At 36.6% G+C, this 16,138-nt stretch overlaps 1 protein-coding gene across 3 annotated transcripts in view; it reads left to right on the top strand.

Moving 5' to 3' along the window:
• Nucleotides 1–16,138, top strand: part of MRPL47 (mitochondrial ribosomal protein L47) — a 36,226-nt gene that overhangs the window by 7,749 nt on the left and 12,339 nt on the right. For 2 of the 3 annotated variants that reach the window (XM_012533310.3, XM_004270516.3), the window contains 3 exons: nucleotides 11,184–11,314; nucleotides 13,658–13,753; nucleotides 15,613–15,825. In XM_012533310.3, the coding sequence (XP_012388764.1) occupies nucleotides 11,184–11,314; nucleotides 13,658–13,753; nucleotides 15,613–15,736 (351 nt within the window). In that variant the 3' untranslated portion in view covers nucleotides 15,737–15,825. Of the gene's footprint in view, nucleotides 1–11,183; nucleotides 11,315–13,657; nucleotides 13,754–15,612; nucleotides 15,826–16,138 lie in introns of those variants that run through there. The other variant, XM_033429473.2, reaches the window with a different exon arrangement.

Genomic DNA, 16,138 nt, shown 5'->3' with positions numbered 1-16,138 from the left:
CAGTTTTTTAATTAAAGCATAGTTAATTTATAAAATTGTGTTAGTTTCAGGTGTACAGCATAATGATTCAGTTTTATATATATGTATTTTTTTCCATATTGTTTTCCAATATAGGTATTACAAGATATTGAACATAATTCCCTGTGCTGTGCAGTAAATCCTTGTTGCTTATCTATTTTATGTATAGTAGTTTCTATCTGTTAATTCCATATTCCTAATTTATCCTTCCCCCATTCCCTCTCCTCTTTGGTAACCATATGTTTTTTTTCTATGTCTGTGAGTCTGTTTCTGTTTTGTATATAGATTCATTTGTATCTTTTTTTTTTTAGATTCAGCATATAAACGATATCATATGATATTGATCTTTCTCTGTCTGACTTCACTAAGTATAATATTCTCTAGGTTCATCCATGTTGCTGCAAATGGCAATATTTCATTCTTTATTGTGTCTGAGTAATATTCCTCTGTGTGTGTGTGTGTGTGTGGTGTGTGTGTATGTATGTATGTATGTATATATGTATATATACATACATATGTGTGTATATATACATACATATGTATGTATATGTATGTATATACATGTGTGTATATGTATATGTGTGTATATGTATATGTATGTATATACGTGTGTGTGTATATATATGTATTTGTATATATACACCACATCTTCCTAAGCCAATTGTCTGTTCATGGGCCCTTCAGTTGTTTCCATGTCTTGGCTGTTGTAAATAGTGCTGCTGTGAACATTGGGGTGCATGTATCTTTCCAAATTCGAGTTTTTCTTTTTTCCAGAAATATACCAAGGAGTGGGATTGCTGGATCATATGGTAGCACTATTTTTAGTTTTTAAAGGAAAATTTTCTGTAGTGGCTGCACCAGTTTACATTCCCACCAAAAGTGCAGAAGGGTTCCCTTTTCTCCACACCTTCTCCAGTATTTATCATTTGTAGACATTTTGATGATAGCCATTCTGACCAGTGTGAGATGATATCTCATTTGGTTTTGATTTGCATTTCTTCAATAATTAGAGATGTTGAGCATCTTTTCGTGTGGCTGTTGGCCATCTGTATGTCTTTGGGGAAATGTCTATTTAGGTCTTCTGCCCATTTTTTGATTAGGTTGTTTGTTTTTTCAATATTGAGTTGTATGAGCTGTTTGTGTATTTTGGATATTAACCTCTTGTCAGTCGCATCATTTACAAATATTTTCTCCTGTTCCATATGTTGTCTTTTCATTTTGTTGATGGTTTCCTTTGCTGTGCAAAAGCTTTTATATTTTGATTATGTCCCATTTGTTTATTTTTGCTTTTATTTCCTTTGCTTTGGGAGACTGATCTAAGAAAATATTGCTATGATTTATGTCTAAGAACGTTTTGTCTGTGTTCTCTTCTAGGAGTTTTATGGTGTCATGTCTTATATTTAGGCGTTTAAACCATTTTGAGTTTATTTTTTCATATGGCATAAGGGAGTGTTCTAATTTATTGATTTACATGTGGCTGTCCAGCTTTCCCAACACCATTTGCTGAGGAGATTCTTTTCTCCATTGTATAGTCTTGCCTCCTTTGTCTAAGATTAATTGACCATAGGTGTGTGGGTTTATTTCTGGGCTCTCTATTCTGTTCCATGGATCTGTCTCTTTGTGCCAGTACCATAGTGTTTTGATAACTGTAGTTTTGTAGTATAGTCTGAAGTTGTAGATTAATTGACTGTAGATGCATGGGTTTATTTTTGGACTCTCTATTCTGTTCCATTGATTTATATGTCTGTTTTTGTGCCAATTCCACTGTGTTTGGATTACTGTAGTTTTGTAGTATAGTCTGAAGTTTGGAAGGGTTGTACCTTCAGCTTTGTTCCTTTTTTCTCAGGATTGCTTTGGCAATTCTGGGTCTTTTGTGGTTCCATATAAATTTTAGGATTATTTGTTCTAGTCCTGTGAAAACTGTCATGAGTATTTTGATAGGGGTTGCGTTAAATCTGTAGATTCCTTTGGGTAGTATGGCTATTTTAACAGTATTATGTCTTCCAGTCCAAGGGCATAAGGTATATTTTCATTTCTTTGAATCATCTTCAATTTCCTTTATCAATGTTTTATAGTTTTCAGTGTATAGGTCTTTAACCTTGATTAAGTTTATTCCGAGGCTTTGTTTTTTTGACACAATTAAAAAAATTTTTTTTAACTTTGTGCTATTTCATTTTTAGTGTAAAAAAATGCAACAGATTTCTGTATATTAATTTTATATCCTGTTACCTTGCTGAATTCATTTATTAGTTCTTGTGTGGAGACTTCAGAGTTCTCTATATAGAGTATCATGTCATATGCAAATAGTGACAGTGTTACTTCTTCCCTTCCAATTTGGATACCTTTTATTTCTTTTTCTTTTCTGATTGCTGAGGCTGGGACGTCCAATACTACGTACTACATTGAAAAGAAGTGGTGAGAGTGGGCATCTTTATTCCTGAATTTAGCAGGAAGGCTTTCAGCTTTTCACCATTGAGTATTATGCTGGCTGTGGGTTTGTTGTAAAGGGCTTTTATTATGTTGAGATATGTTCCCTCTCTGCCCACTTTGGTGAGAGCTTTTAACATGAATGGATGTTGAATTTTGTCAAATGCTTTTTGTGCATCTATTGAGATGCTTGCTCATGTGCTTTTTGTCTTTCCTTTTGTTAATGTGGTGTATCACATTGATTGATTTGCCTATGTTGAACCATCCTTATGACCCTGGAGTGAATCCAACATGATCATGGTGTATGATCCTTTTTAAGTATTGCTGGATTTAGTTTGCTGATATTTTATTGAAATTTTGTGTGTCTGTGTCATCAAAGGTATTGACCGGTAATTTTCTATTTTTTTGTAGTGTCTTTGTCTGGTTTTGGTATCAATCAGGCTACTGGTGGCTTCATAGAATATCTTTGGGAGTGTTCCCACCTCTTCAGTCTTTTGGAATAGTTTGAGAAGGTTTGGTATAAATATATAAGTTCTTTGTATGTTTGATAGAATTCCCCAGTGAAGCAGTTGGTCCTGGACTCTTGTTTGCAGGGAGTTTTTTAATTACATATTCTATTTCACTTCTAGTGATCGATCTGTTCAAATAATCTGTTTCTTCTTAACTCACTTTTGGTAGGCTGTATGTTTCTAGAAACTTTTCCATTTCTTCTAGGTTTTTCAATTTGTTGACATATAACTATTCATAGTATTCTCTTATGACTTTTTGTATTTCTGTGATATTGGTTGTTATTTCTCCTCTTTCATTTCTTATTTTGTTTATTTGGGTCCTTTTTTCTGGGTAAGCTTGGCTAAAGGTTTGTTAATTTTGTTTATGTTTTCAAAAAACCAGCTCTTAGTTTTATCGATCTTTTCTATGGGATCTCTATTTTATTTATTTCCTCTCTGATCTTTATTATTTCCTTCCTTCTGCAGACTTTGGGTTTTGTTTGTTCTTTTTCTAATTCTTTTAGGTGGTAGTTTAGGTTGTTTATTTGAGATTTTTCTTGTTTCATGAGGAAGGCTTGTATTGCTATGAACTTTCCTCTTAGAACTGCTTTTGTGGCATCCCAGTGGTGGTTATTGTCTTTTGTCTTGAGGTATTTTCTGATTCGTTCTTTGATTTCATTATTGACCCATTGGTTTTTTTGTAGCATGTTCTTTAGTTTCCATGTGTTTGTTCTTTTCCCATTTTTCTCACTGTGGTGCATTTCTAGTTTCATACCATTATGGTCAGAAAAGATGCTTGAGATAATTTCTATCTGCTTAAATTTGTTGAGGCTTGTTTTGTGACCTAGTATGTGGTCTGTCCTAGAGAATGTTCCATGCATGCTTGAATGCATGTGTATTCTGTTTTTTTTTAATGTAGTGTCCCATATGTCAATTAAGTCCAACTGGTCTGTTGTGTCATTTAGGACCTCTGTTACCTTATTGATTTTCTATCTGGATGATCTGTCCATTGATGTCAGTGGGGTGTTAAAGTCTCCTGCAATTATTGTATTATTGTCCATTTCTCCCTTTACATCTGTTAGTATTCATTTTATATATTTAGGTGCTCCTATATTGGGTGCATATATGTTGATGAGTGTAATATCCTCTTCTGTATTGATCCTTTTATCATTATATAGTGTCCTTTGTCTTTCTTTATGGCCTTTGTTTTAAAGTCTATTTTGTCTGATAGGAGTATTGCTACCCCACTTTCTTGTCATTTCCATTTGCATGAAATATCTTTTTTGATCCCCTCATTTTCAGACTGTCTTTCACCCTGAAGTGAGTCTCTCAGGCAGCATATTGTAGGTTCTTGGTTTTTTAATCCAGTCTGCCACTCTGTGTCTTTTGATTGGAGCATTTAGTCCATAGACATTTAAAGTAATTATTTATTAGTATGCACTTTTTTCCATTTTAATCTTTGTTTTCCAGGGGTTATTTTATAGTTTTTCTTTGTTAATTTCTTCTTTTTGTTTTTCCTTTTGTGGCTTGATTATTTTCTTTTGTAGTATGCTTGAGTTCCTTTTTTTTTTGTTTGCCACGCTGCGTGGCTTGCAGGATTCTTAGCTCCCCAGCCAAGGATTGAACCTGTGCGCTCGGCAGTGAACGCACAGAGTCCTAACCACTGGACCGCCAGGGAATTCTCTTGAGTTCCTTTCTTTTTGTTTTTGTGAATCTATTGTAGGTTTTTGATACGTGGTTACCATATCATAAGTATGGTATGTTGACCCATAACTATATCTAGTTGCTTTAAGCTGATAATCATACAAGTTCAAACACATTCTAAAAGATCTACATTTTTATTCTTCCCTCCCCAACATGTTGTGATTTTGGTGTCCTGTTTTACATCTTCATGCTTATCCTTTTGCTGTTAATTGTAGTTACCATTGCTTTTACAAAATTTCTTTGATTGTTTTTTAATCTATGTACTGGCTTATTTAAATGATTTTCAGTCCTTTTATATATTTGCCTTTCCTACTGTGATTTTCCCTTTCCTATAGAGTCTTTCTTCTTTTCTATTTAGAGAAGACCCTTCAGTATTTCTTTTAGGGTAGGTTTAGTATTGCTGAATTCTTTTATTTATTCATTTATTTATTTGTGGTACGCGGGCCTCTCACTGTTGTGGCCTCTCCCGTTGCGGAGCACAGGCTCCGGATGCGCAGGCTCAGCGGCCATGGCTCACGAGCCCAGCCGCTCCGTGGCATGTGGGATCCTCCCGGACGGGGGCACGAACCCGTGTCCCCTGCATCGGCAGGTGGACTCTCAACCACTGCGCCACCAGGGAAGCCCTCAAATTTATTTTTATTTATTTATTTTTAAATTAAAAAAAATTTTTTTTGGCTGTGCTGGATCTTTGTTGCTGCATGAGGACTTTCTCTAGTTGCAGCGAGTGGGGGCTACTCTTTGTTGTGGTGCTTTCATTTTTTTCATTTGTCTTTCCGTCTGCTATTTTGATTGGGTAGTTTCCATTATTCTGTCTTCCAGATTACTTATTTGTCCCTTCTGCATCATTTAGTATGCTATTCATTGCTTCTAGATTGGCTTTCATACTGGCAATTGAATTGTCTAATTTTGATTGGTTCATCTTTATAAAGCTTCTGGTTCCTTGTTATAGTGATCTTTATTTTTATCTGCTTTTATTTATTTATTTAAAATTATGTGTTTATTTATTTATTTTTGGCTGTGTTGGGTCTTCGTTGCTGCTCACGGGCTTTCTCTAGTTGTGGCAAGCAGGGGCTACTCTTCATCACGGTGCGTGGGCTTCTCATTATGGTGGCTTCTCTTGTTGTGGAGCATGGGCTGTAGGTGTACAGACTTCAGTAGTTGTGGCACGTGGGCTCAGTAGTTGTGGCTCATGGGCTCTAGAGTGCAGGCTTAGGAGTTGTGGGTGAGCCACAAGTTGTGTGTGAGCAACGGGCTTAGTTGCTCCACGGCATGTGGGATCTTCCCGGACCAGGGATTGAACCCGTGTACCCTGCATTGGCAGGTGGATTCTTAACCACTGTGCCACCAGGGAAGTCCCTGCTTTTACTATTTCCATTTTGAACTCAGGGTCTGTAGACTGGTGAGGTCTATTTTATTATTTGTTCTTTCAGGGGATTTCTCTTGTTTTTTTAAATTGGGAGTAGTTCCTCTGTTTTTTCAGTTTACTAAACTTTCTCTGTCTCTGTGAATTTAGGAAAAACAGTTATCTACTGTGGTCTTAAAGGGGTGTTTTTATGTGGGAGTGTCCCTGTGTAGACTGTGTCCAGTATTCTTGGTGTGAGGGCTGGTTTTGGATGCCAGTCATGTCCTTCTTAAGAGTACTCATCGTTATTTCCTTGATAGGGGGTGTGACTGGTGTCTAGAGTCTGTGCTGGATGTGAGGCAGGGCTTCCTCTTGGCTCTGTAGCTGTCACTGCCCAGTCAGGGGTGGGGTCTGCTCCCCAGTTGTTGGAGTAGAAGCCTGAGGGTCAGGTTCAATTAGTCTCTGTTGCCCTGCCCCAAAGGAGGTGATTGCTGAAGCAAGTGAGGCTCCTGTGGTCACAGCAAACCTGTGCACCACCTGTGTGGTTCTGTCTGGAAGCATCCCAGGGTCCTATCACTTTCTGTGTTTTTTGTTCCAGATCTAGTACAAGGCTGTGGCATGGAGTAGGATGGAGGTTGGGGCATTGTGTCTGCAGGAATTGAGGTGGCTGTGCTACAACCTGAGATCTGGGCTGCCTCTGTGACAGATTTCTCCAGGACCTGTCTTCCCCAGATCTAGTGCTCAACTGCACAGAGAGGGCAGAGCCAGGGTGCTCTCTCTGGGACACCAAGCCTGGCCTATCTGGGTATTCTTGCCCTGGGCCTGTCTGCCTGAGATTCAGCGCTTAGCTGCTTCGCATTCTTGTGGCCAGTGCCCAATGCGCCCACTGACAGTGTCTGCCTGACTAGACACTGCTCCCATGTGTGCACTGATAATAGTCTCTGTGGCTCTGCCCAGATCACATCCCAGGCACCCTGGTCTGTCTCTGCCTAAATAGATTGCATCTTTGCCCTGATCTCATGCCAGGCTACGGTGTGGAGTGAGCTAGGTCGGGGCATTAGCCCTTTCAGATTGGGAAGTACAGCAAGGCAGCAGCTGCCAGTACAAGGCTCTCTCAGACCTAATTGTTAGCAAGCCAGCATGCGTGCACTCCTCCCAAGTAGAGTCTAGGCTTCTCTAGCTCTTCTGTCTGTCTCAGCAGATTTCCCACCAGGCAAGGGGGCTTGTCTCCTCGTGCAGGACCCCAGGACTGGGATGGAAGTGCCCAGATGGTGGGTTGATCACTCCCTCCCTAGAGTGAGGGTCTGCCCATGTGAACCTTCTCTTCCTTACAGATCCTTCCCAGGGGCACAGGTCCTGACCTGATGCCCCTTTTTTTTCTGTTCTACCTGGTTACATGGAGATCTTTCGTGCAGCATTGGTTGTGTAGGAGTTCTTCTGCCAGTTGCCAGTTAGTTTTCTGTGAGAATTGTTCCACATGTAGATGTATTTTTGATGTGTTTTTTGGGGGGAGGTGAGCTCTACTTCCCCCTACTCTGCCATCTTGATTCCCCTGCTGTAGCTCAATAATATTATGTTCACATTACTGTAAAAAGGTCAACTATTATTTAGGTTAGATTTTCTTCATCATTAAAAAGAAATCACTTGGGTTCTTTATTTCCATTCCTAGAGGTAATCAATCCTGTGTGTTTCCTATTTATCCATCAGAATTTCATCAGAATTTTTCTCTGCATGAAGAAATGTGCCTGATAATTTTTATTTACACAAATGTGGTTATACAGTATATACTCTTCTGAAACTTGCGTCTTCTACTTACTAGTGTATTTTGGAGATTTTTCCGTATCAGTAAGTGCAGAAGATCTGCGATTATTTTTTTCATGGCTGTACATGTTTAAGATATTTCTTTCATGTAGAGGTTTTATGTTTTATTTAGTTAGATTTATCAGGTTGTTTCTTTTTTTCATAGGGTGCTTTCAGGGTCAGCTCTTTATTGATTTTTTTCTGTTTCATAGTAAGTAGTCAGTGAGATTGGAACGCAGCTTTTTGTAATGGCTTCAGTCTTGCTGCCTTACCTCAGCTGCTTCAGGTTTCTTTCCCCACACTGCTCACCACCATTAAGACCTGATATTCCTGCAGAGAGTCAAAGAAGGTATTGGATAAAATCTCAATTATTTACCCTAATTATGGAGAAGGTTATTCTGCCTTTATAAACATTGAGTTAATCATATTTTGGGGTTTTTAAACTTTATTTTGATAAAACATGAGGCTGGCAGAAAAATTACAAGAAAAATACAAAGAGGCATCCTTCACCCAAATTCCCTATGTATTTTACCACGTTTGCTTTATCCGTCTTTGCCTCCTCTCCACATAACTACATTTTTCCTCAGCTATTTGAGAGTAAGTTATATATGTGATATCCCTTTACCCATAACTACTTTAGTGTATATTGCCCAAAAAATCCACGGATATTTCCTTATATAACCACTGTACAGTTTTCAAAATCAGGAAATTAACATTGATACTATAATCTACAGATCTTACTGAAATTTCATTAGTTATTCCAACATGTCCTTTTATAGCAAAAAAAACCCCTGGCTGGTGTGTTTTTAGTGTTGTCTCTTGAGTCTCCTTGAATCTGATTACTCAGTCTTTCTTTGTGTTTCATGACATCGACACTTTTGAAGAGGATGGGCCAATTTGGGTTTGTGATGTTTCTTATGATAATCATGATGATTGGCAGGAATATCATAGAAGTGATGCTGTATTCTTCACAGTGCATCATGTGAAGAGGCATGCAATGTTGATTTGTTCTGTTACTGAACTTGTTAGCATTAGTAATTTGGTTAGCCTGGTGTCAGGTTTCTCCACTGTAGAGTAAATTTTTCTTTACATTGAGATCATGTAAATATCTTTTAAACCCTCCAACTTGGACTCGTTGGTTTTAGCATCTATTGATGATGATTTTTGCCTCAATCAGTGATTATTACTGTGATGTTTGCTAAATGGTGATTTTCTAATTTCATTGTTCATTCTACATTATTTGTTAGCTTTCTTCCGTAAGAAAGGGCTTTTCCTTTTCTCCATGTCTTCCTTTCCTTTCCTTTCCCTTTTCTTTCTTGAGTCATGCATTCCAATTTTATTCAATGAGTTAAAATCCTTTAATATCATCATTCTAGATTTGGCCAGTGTGTTTTCCTTCAAGCTGGCCTATATGTCCTCATCATTCTTTGATGAGGAACGGCAAGATATTCTGGATTCATCCTGTACTTTTCCTGCCCCAATCCTGGAATCAGCCGTTTTACAGAGGAACCCTGATTCCTTTGAATGGAGAATGGTATATTTAGAAACTAAGATCTGGGTGGTGGTACATGTTTTCATTGCTACAAAACATTTGTAAAGTAATGTTACTTTATTTTTAGGTATATTTGGCAACTCTTCTTTTAAGGAAAGTTATACTTTAGAGACTCTTCTAGGTGGATTGGCTGTTTATAAGTAGCACATTGTTTATTTGATGAAAAAGCTTTTGCTATAATGGTGCTGTTCTAATAAGACTTTTAAACTTCAATAATAGATTATCCCCTCTCCCTGCTTTAAAAAATATATTTCAGAGGTGAACTTCAGCCCAGTAAATCATATGTACTATACTTTCTGAATTAGTAGAATCTAAAATAGTAACAGTTTTAAACTGAAAGTGATTATAATTTTTTTAACCTCAAATACAGTTTTCTCAGTGCTTTGTGACACTTTGTGACATACTACTAACGAAAATTTATCAAGAAAAGTTTTAAAAGAATTATTCTCAATTTAAGATATAAGCTGAAGCTTCGGAACTATGTAAGGACACTTTTGGCTCTGGGAAAGTTGTAAACTAGAAAAGAAAGCTCTTTGAAGTTGGCTTTTTTGAATGGGGTGTATCTAATTGATACTTTTGATTTTCTTTCTCGTCTGTTGGCATGAACTTGAATAATTGGATGTTAACTCTGTGGACTTGGTAGCCATTTATTTTCTTATCTTTGTGAGCTAACATTAGATTTCAGTTAGGAACCTCAGCCCTGACCTTGGGCAGACTCTTTAATGTAGTCAGTCAACAGCCAGGTTTACTGAGTTCCTAAGGGTCAGAGAGCTTTGTATTAGGCCCTGATCGGTGTGGTCTCTTCACTCTTCTAAGTTTGTCTGTCTTCAAGATGGGATTTGTCATTCTTACCCATCTTTTATTTCTCAAGGATTTTGTAGAAATTCATGTAGTGTGAGGATTCAGTGTGGCTTTGAGTTAAGTAGGCCATAAAAGTGCTGAGTGTGAGCTGCATATATAGATTATGAAGTAGTTTATCTAAATATGTGGCTTTCACATCTCTCTTAGGTTCCACAGCTACCTGGGGAATTATCTTTATAATCTAATACCCCTCCCCTTTTTAGGTTTCTTATAAGGAACAAGTATTTATATACAGTATTTCATAGCTGTTATGATGCTTAAGATAATACACATATATCACTACCTAAAAATGGCTCTCAGGATTTAGAATTATGAAAAAATTTAGCTCACCTGTCATTACAATCCCCAATGTATGAATATTTATTTTTGAAAAAATATATATTGCTCAGCCAATATATTATGTACAATGTCAAACATAATAGAAATGTTAAAAGAAGGAGATAAAAAATAGAAGTTCTAATGGTATCTTCTTGTGTCTTGATGGATCTTTGGAGATTAGTATCAGGATAGGTTGGTATTCCATTCCCTATAATAGCAACAGCTGCCAAGTAGGTCAAAATACCTGCACCTGAGTGTTAGGGACACACTAATTAATTAAGGCCAAAACATAGGTTTTAATATTTAAAAAGCAGCTGTTAATTACTTCTTAATAGCTCATTGAGTTTTAAAATGATGAGTCAAATTGGGTCTCCAAAAGGAATCTATGCAAGTGTATCCTACTCCAAACAAAAGTAATATATGGAAATTTGAGCTGAATAGATTTTCATTTAAATGAAACTAAACTTTAAAAAAATTACAAAAAGTGATATTACAGACACCTATGTATATGCATACCCAGCCAGAAAGATTTTTAGGAAATATTTGACAGAATGGTTCTTTGACAGAAAGATTCATCATAGGTTTTCTGTAGCATAGTCATTGTGTGTTTTCTTTCTTTGGAATTCTGTCATGTGGTGATTGTTGAAATTATATCTTTCTATTCTCTTCTCAGGTAGTAGATTCCATGGATGCATTAGATAAAGTTGTCCAGGAAAGGGAAGATGCCCTCAGACTTCTTCAGACTGGTCAAGAAAAAGCTAGACCTGGTGCTTGGAGAAGAGACATCTTTGGAAGAATCATCTGGTACATAGTGGCTCTTTTAAGATGAGAGTGAAGTCCCATGCCTCATTCCCCATCCAGCATCTTTTAAAAATATGAGATATTTTAGCTGTATCTAATATACAAAGAGGCCCCCAAACCCCTTTTGAACTTCAGGATATGAATGAAGGTAGCTGTATCTGATAGCCAGGCATCCCATTCCCATGATTCAGTTATTTATGGGTTCTTTATAATAGTGGTTCTTAATCTTACGTGAATCAAATGACCTTTTAAGAATTTGATGAAAGTTATAGATCCTTTCCCCAGGAAAAAGTTACATATGCACATGTAATTTTAGAGGGTTATAAATTCCATGAAGCTAATTTTAGGACACACCTATCCTCTTTGCCCATTAAGAACCTGGAACTATTAAAAAAAGAAGTTCTCCAGGAATAAGGCCACATGAACCGGTCTCAGTTTGCTCCCATTGCCATTAGGATAGGCCCTAGTCCAAATTTTGAATAAAATAAACAGTTTATTTTCATTAAATCTTTCCACCTTTGTGGCATCTTGTCCCCTATGTCCAGTTCCAAAGTCCTGTCAGACGTTGGGAAAGGATGTGATAGTAAACATTCACACTGAGGTGTAAGTAATTGAGAAGACCCAGTGTATTCTCTCTTCCAGGGGTTTATTTGCATTTGGGTTGAACTACCAAAAGGAAGCATGTTCAGTAAAATTTTTGTCATCAGTCAGCAAGATGAGGAAGGCATTTTGGGTGGTTGCAGACCTTCCCTGTACTCTTGAAATTACACTACAAAACAGCACTTACGCATTTGGTAGATTGTTTTAATGGAGTTTGCGGTAATGGGGCTGCTTGGAGCCAGATTTAGGGGAGTGGCTGTGTTGTCTGTAACCGTGTAATCCAGTACAGAAAAGAGAGTAATTGCCAAAACACCTGCCTAAGAACTTTGATCTATTTTCTTTTCTTTTCTTTCTTTTTTTTTTTGGATCTATTTTATTTTCTACTAAACTTTATTGGGATTAATCCAATTGAGGCCAGTTAGGAAAGGGTGAGGATACGGGAGAGAATGTGTGTCAATTTTAGAATCTGTAAGAGTGCTATTCTCATTAAGGTTTAAAAATTTTTGCTTTTTAACTTTCCTGGAGTTAAACAAAGTAGGGAACAAAGCAGTTATATCAGGACTTGCCTGATGGTTCAGTGGTTAAGATGTGGCGCTTCCAATGCAGGGGGCTCCTGTTCAAATCCTGGTCTGGGAACTAAGATCCCACATGTTGCGTGGCCAGGAAAAAAAAAAAAAGCAGTTACATCATCTTTCCAATGTAGCTTATTAAATGAAACATTATAATTCCAATGCCTTTTCCCTAATTTTCTGTTGCATGTTAAAATATTTAAATTGGCCTTTTAAATGCAGAGATTCTTCAAAACATTACATCTAAATTTTTTCTGACAAAAAATCATGTGGCAGTAATGTCAGAGAATACTTTTTGGATGTGTCTTTCCCTTGGTTGTTGAAAAATAGTGGTAGACTATCATCCTGCCGAACTGAGGGGATTCCTGATAAACTGAGGGAATTCAGTACCTTTATCTATTCTGCTTAAAGCAGCGTGGTTCATTGCTCCAGTGGCACTGCCTGTCAAATTATATGCTAAATGCCAAAATTACAAAGAGATTGGAACTTAGGCTTCTGATATTACAGATTAATTCTGGATTTTTAGAGAAGATTGGTTATATGCCCTGAAATTAATCCTTCTGTTACTTTTTTAATTGAAATATTTTCAAATAAATGTTTACAGTGAAATCACAATTTCCTTTTTTCCTACTCAGCATTATGATTTTTTAGGTTTTGTTATGTTGAGGTAGATATAGATAGATATCTATATCAGTTGCTGCAATTTACTTACATTTTAAAAACAAAACATATACATGTAAATATCAGTGTTTCAAATTATATGTGTGTGTATACATATGTATGTGTACATATATAAAATTAGTACACACATATATATGTAGTAAAAGTACAAAATATATCTGGTAATGATACACTTCAGTTTATGGCTAGAAGCTATTGTGAAAGTAGAGAACTTAGCTGTGTCTTTAAACTTTTATATATATATATATATATATATATATATATATTTTAAAAGAGTGATCTGAAGCAAACATTGCAAAATATTAACATCTGCAATTTTGCAGTGGATTCATAAGTGTCTTATATTTAAACTATAAAAATTTTTAAATCTTTAAAAAGCCAATTACATCTCATTTTATTGAAAACATATTTAGTTCAAAGAAGGCTAAAACTCTGTAAAAAGTGAAAATGTATTAAATGTTTTCTGTAGGGTGATACCTTTTTGTTTTCTTGGCAGGCACAAGTTCAAGCAGTGGCCTATACCTTGGTACCTAAATAAAAGATACAATAGAAAACGATTCTTTGCAATGCCCTATGTGGAACGTTTTGTCAGGTGAGCACAAGTACCGTTAGTACTAAAGTGTATCGTTACATCAGATGACGTGTGTTAAGCTTTTATATAAATAATACATGTTCATTGTCCAAAAACTAGAAAAATCAGGTAAAAAAAGAAATTAGTCTTATGTAATTTCACCATCCAGAAATAGCTACTGTTAACATTTTAATGTATATCCTTTGAAAAGTTTTATTGTCTTTCTGTTCATCGATCTGTTCTGTGGAAGTAGATGATTAAATCTTTTTGGATTGTTAAAAGCAAGGTCCAAATACTTTGCTGCATAGAATGTGAGCTCACGTTATTGCAGGGCGTGGTGAAATGAAATAAGCAATTGAAGAAATTAACTGCACTGGCTTTTCCTCCTCGCTGTCTCCAAACCTAATGTGCAATTTGATGCTTTTGTCCCTTAGCCTTAATAGGTGAAGCTGTAAATAACGTGACTTTAATGTATGAGAATTTATGAATGCAGTGTCACTTTTACAGGCCTTAAATATATTGTTTTTGAAACTACCTTTAGCCTTACCTTCAGAACATGCAGCATAATCTTCTGAATATTCTTAAGAATAGCAAACCTTTAACATGGGTTTATTTTTTTAAATGGCCAAAATTTAGTTGGAGCAAAGACTGATGAATAGAATGCATAATCTGATTTCAACTTTGTTTAGTCTTACTTTATACTTAATTTATAAAGTAGCTTATATATTTTGTATATGTATTTTTATCTCTATCCAAATATAACCCTTATCTCAAATTTCTGTGACCTCCCCCATAGCACTGGCATATTGTAGTTATTCAGTAGCTTTTTTTTTTTTAATATAAAGGCCTTTATTTCACCTTCACTCTGGAATGAGTTTTGCTGAATATAGAATTCTTTTTTTAATAAATTTATTTTTGGCTACATTGGGTCTTCATTGCTGCGTGCAGGCTTTCTCTGGTTGCGGCAAACAGGGGCTACTCTTCTTCGTTGCGGTGCACGGGCTTCCTATTGCGGTGGCTTCTCTTGTTGCGAAGCACGGGCTCTAGGTGCACGGGCTTCAGTAGTTGTGGCTCGCAGGCTCTAGAGCACAGGCTCTAGAGCACAGGCTCAGTAGTTGTGGCACATGGGCTTCGTTGCTCCGCGGCATGTGGGATCTTCCTGGACCAGGGTTTGAACCCGTGTCCCCCGCATTGGCAGGTTGATTCTTAATCACTGCACCACCAGGAAAGTCCCAGTACCTGTCTCTTAACTGTATTGTTATATTTCAATTTAAGTACAGTAGAGGCTAGGCATCCATGAATTTATCATTTGCAATTTTGATAATTCCAAAGTGACCTTGTAAGTCAACATAATTTAGCTGAGGCACAAAGGCCTAATGCCCTGGGATGCTGATAGGTAGAGGCAAACCCAGAGTGGCTAGCCCAGCTAGCACTAAGCATCATCTCTTAGCATGGCTTTATTCTCTCAGTGGTGGGGAAATGATGTTAGACTGAGTGCTATTTGAAATTAGGGAATTCCTAAACACCTCAGGATGTATCTCAGGATGTAAAATATCTAATGTATTCTATAAAACTACATTATTTCTAAAAATAAAGGAGAAAGCCCAGTCTGTTAGAGGCTCACAGGTCTGTTCTTTCTTTCCAGTCAGGAAATAGGAAGGAGAATTGGTGTAGCGTTACAGATGCTTTTGATTTCATGTTTATCTTTGACTTGTGTAGGTTTACAATGATTATTCAAGTTTAATAATATACATTACACACCTAATACAGAGACGGGCATGATTGAGGTCTTTAAGTGATTGATTTGGACATATGTTGACAGTACCGAGTAACAGGGAAATAGTTTTGTATAAATTGCTGTTATGCTTTTATTTACCTAGATTGAGAACTGAGAAACAAGCCCGCATCAAAGCAAGGAAGAGAAGTTTAGCAAGCAAGAAAGAAAAGTTTCTTCAGGAAAAGTTTCCACATCTTTCTGAAGCCCAGAAGTCAAGTCTTGTCTAAGATAGCTGAACTCTTAATTTACCATTTTGTTTTTCTTGGATTACAATCTGTATACAAAAGTAAATACGTATTAAGTGGTTTATAAATAACTTGTGTTTTTAGTCATATGACTGTCGACCGTTTTAAGTGTTATTATGGCATGCTAAATCTGGAAGTGGTCAAAATCAGGTATAAAGTTCAGATTAAATTCCCATTTTATAAATTCTGACATCTAAGCAGACTTTTAATCGCCTGTATCTTAGAGTGGGAAAGTGATATAACTGCTATAGCAAAGGCAATAAGGTAATTTTGGAATTCAGGTAACCTTTTCACTACTATTGTTACTAGATATGAAGGGGATATGGATTCTACTGTTAATAAACAGTGAGTACTTCCATTCAAAATAATGATAAATATATTTAG

This window comes from Orcinus orca, chromosome 5, assembly GCF_937001465.1.
Source record: "Orcinus orca chromosome 5, mOrcOrc1.1, whole genome shotgun sequence".
Lineage (NCBI taxonomy): Eukaryota > Metazoa > Chordata > Mammalia > Artiodactyla > Delphinidae > Orcinus > Orcinus orca.
Note: the sequence above shows the minus strand (reverse complement) of the source record. Positions and strands in the feature narration are given on the sequence as shown.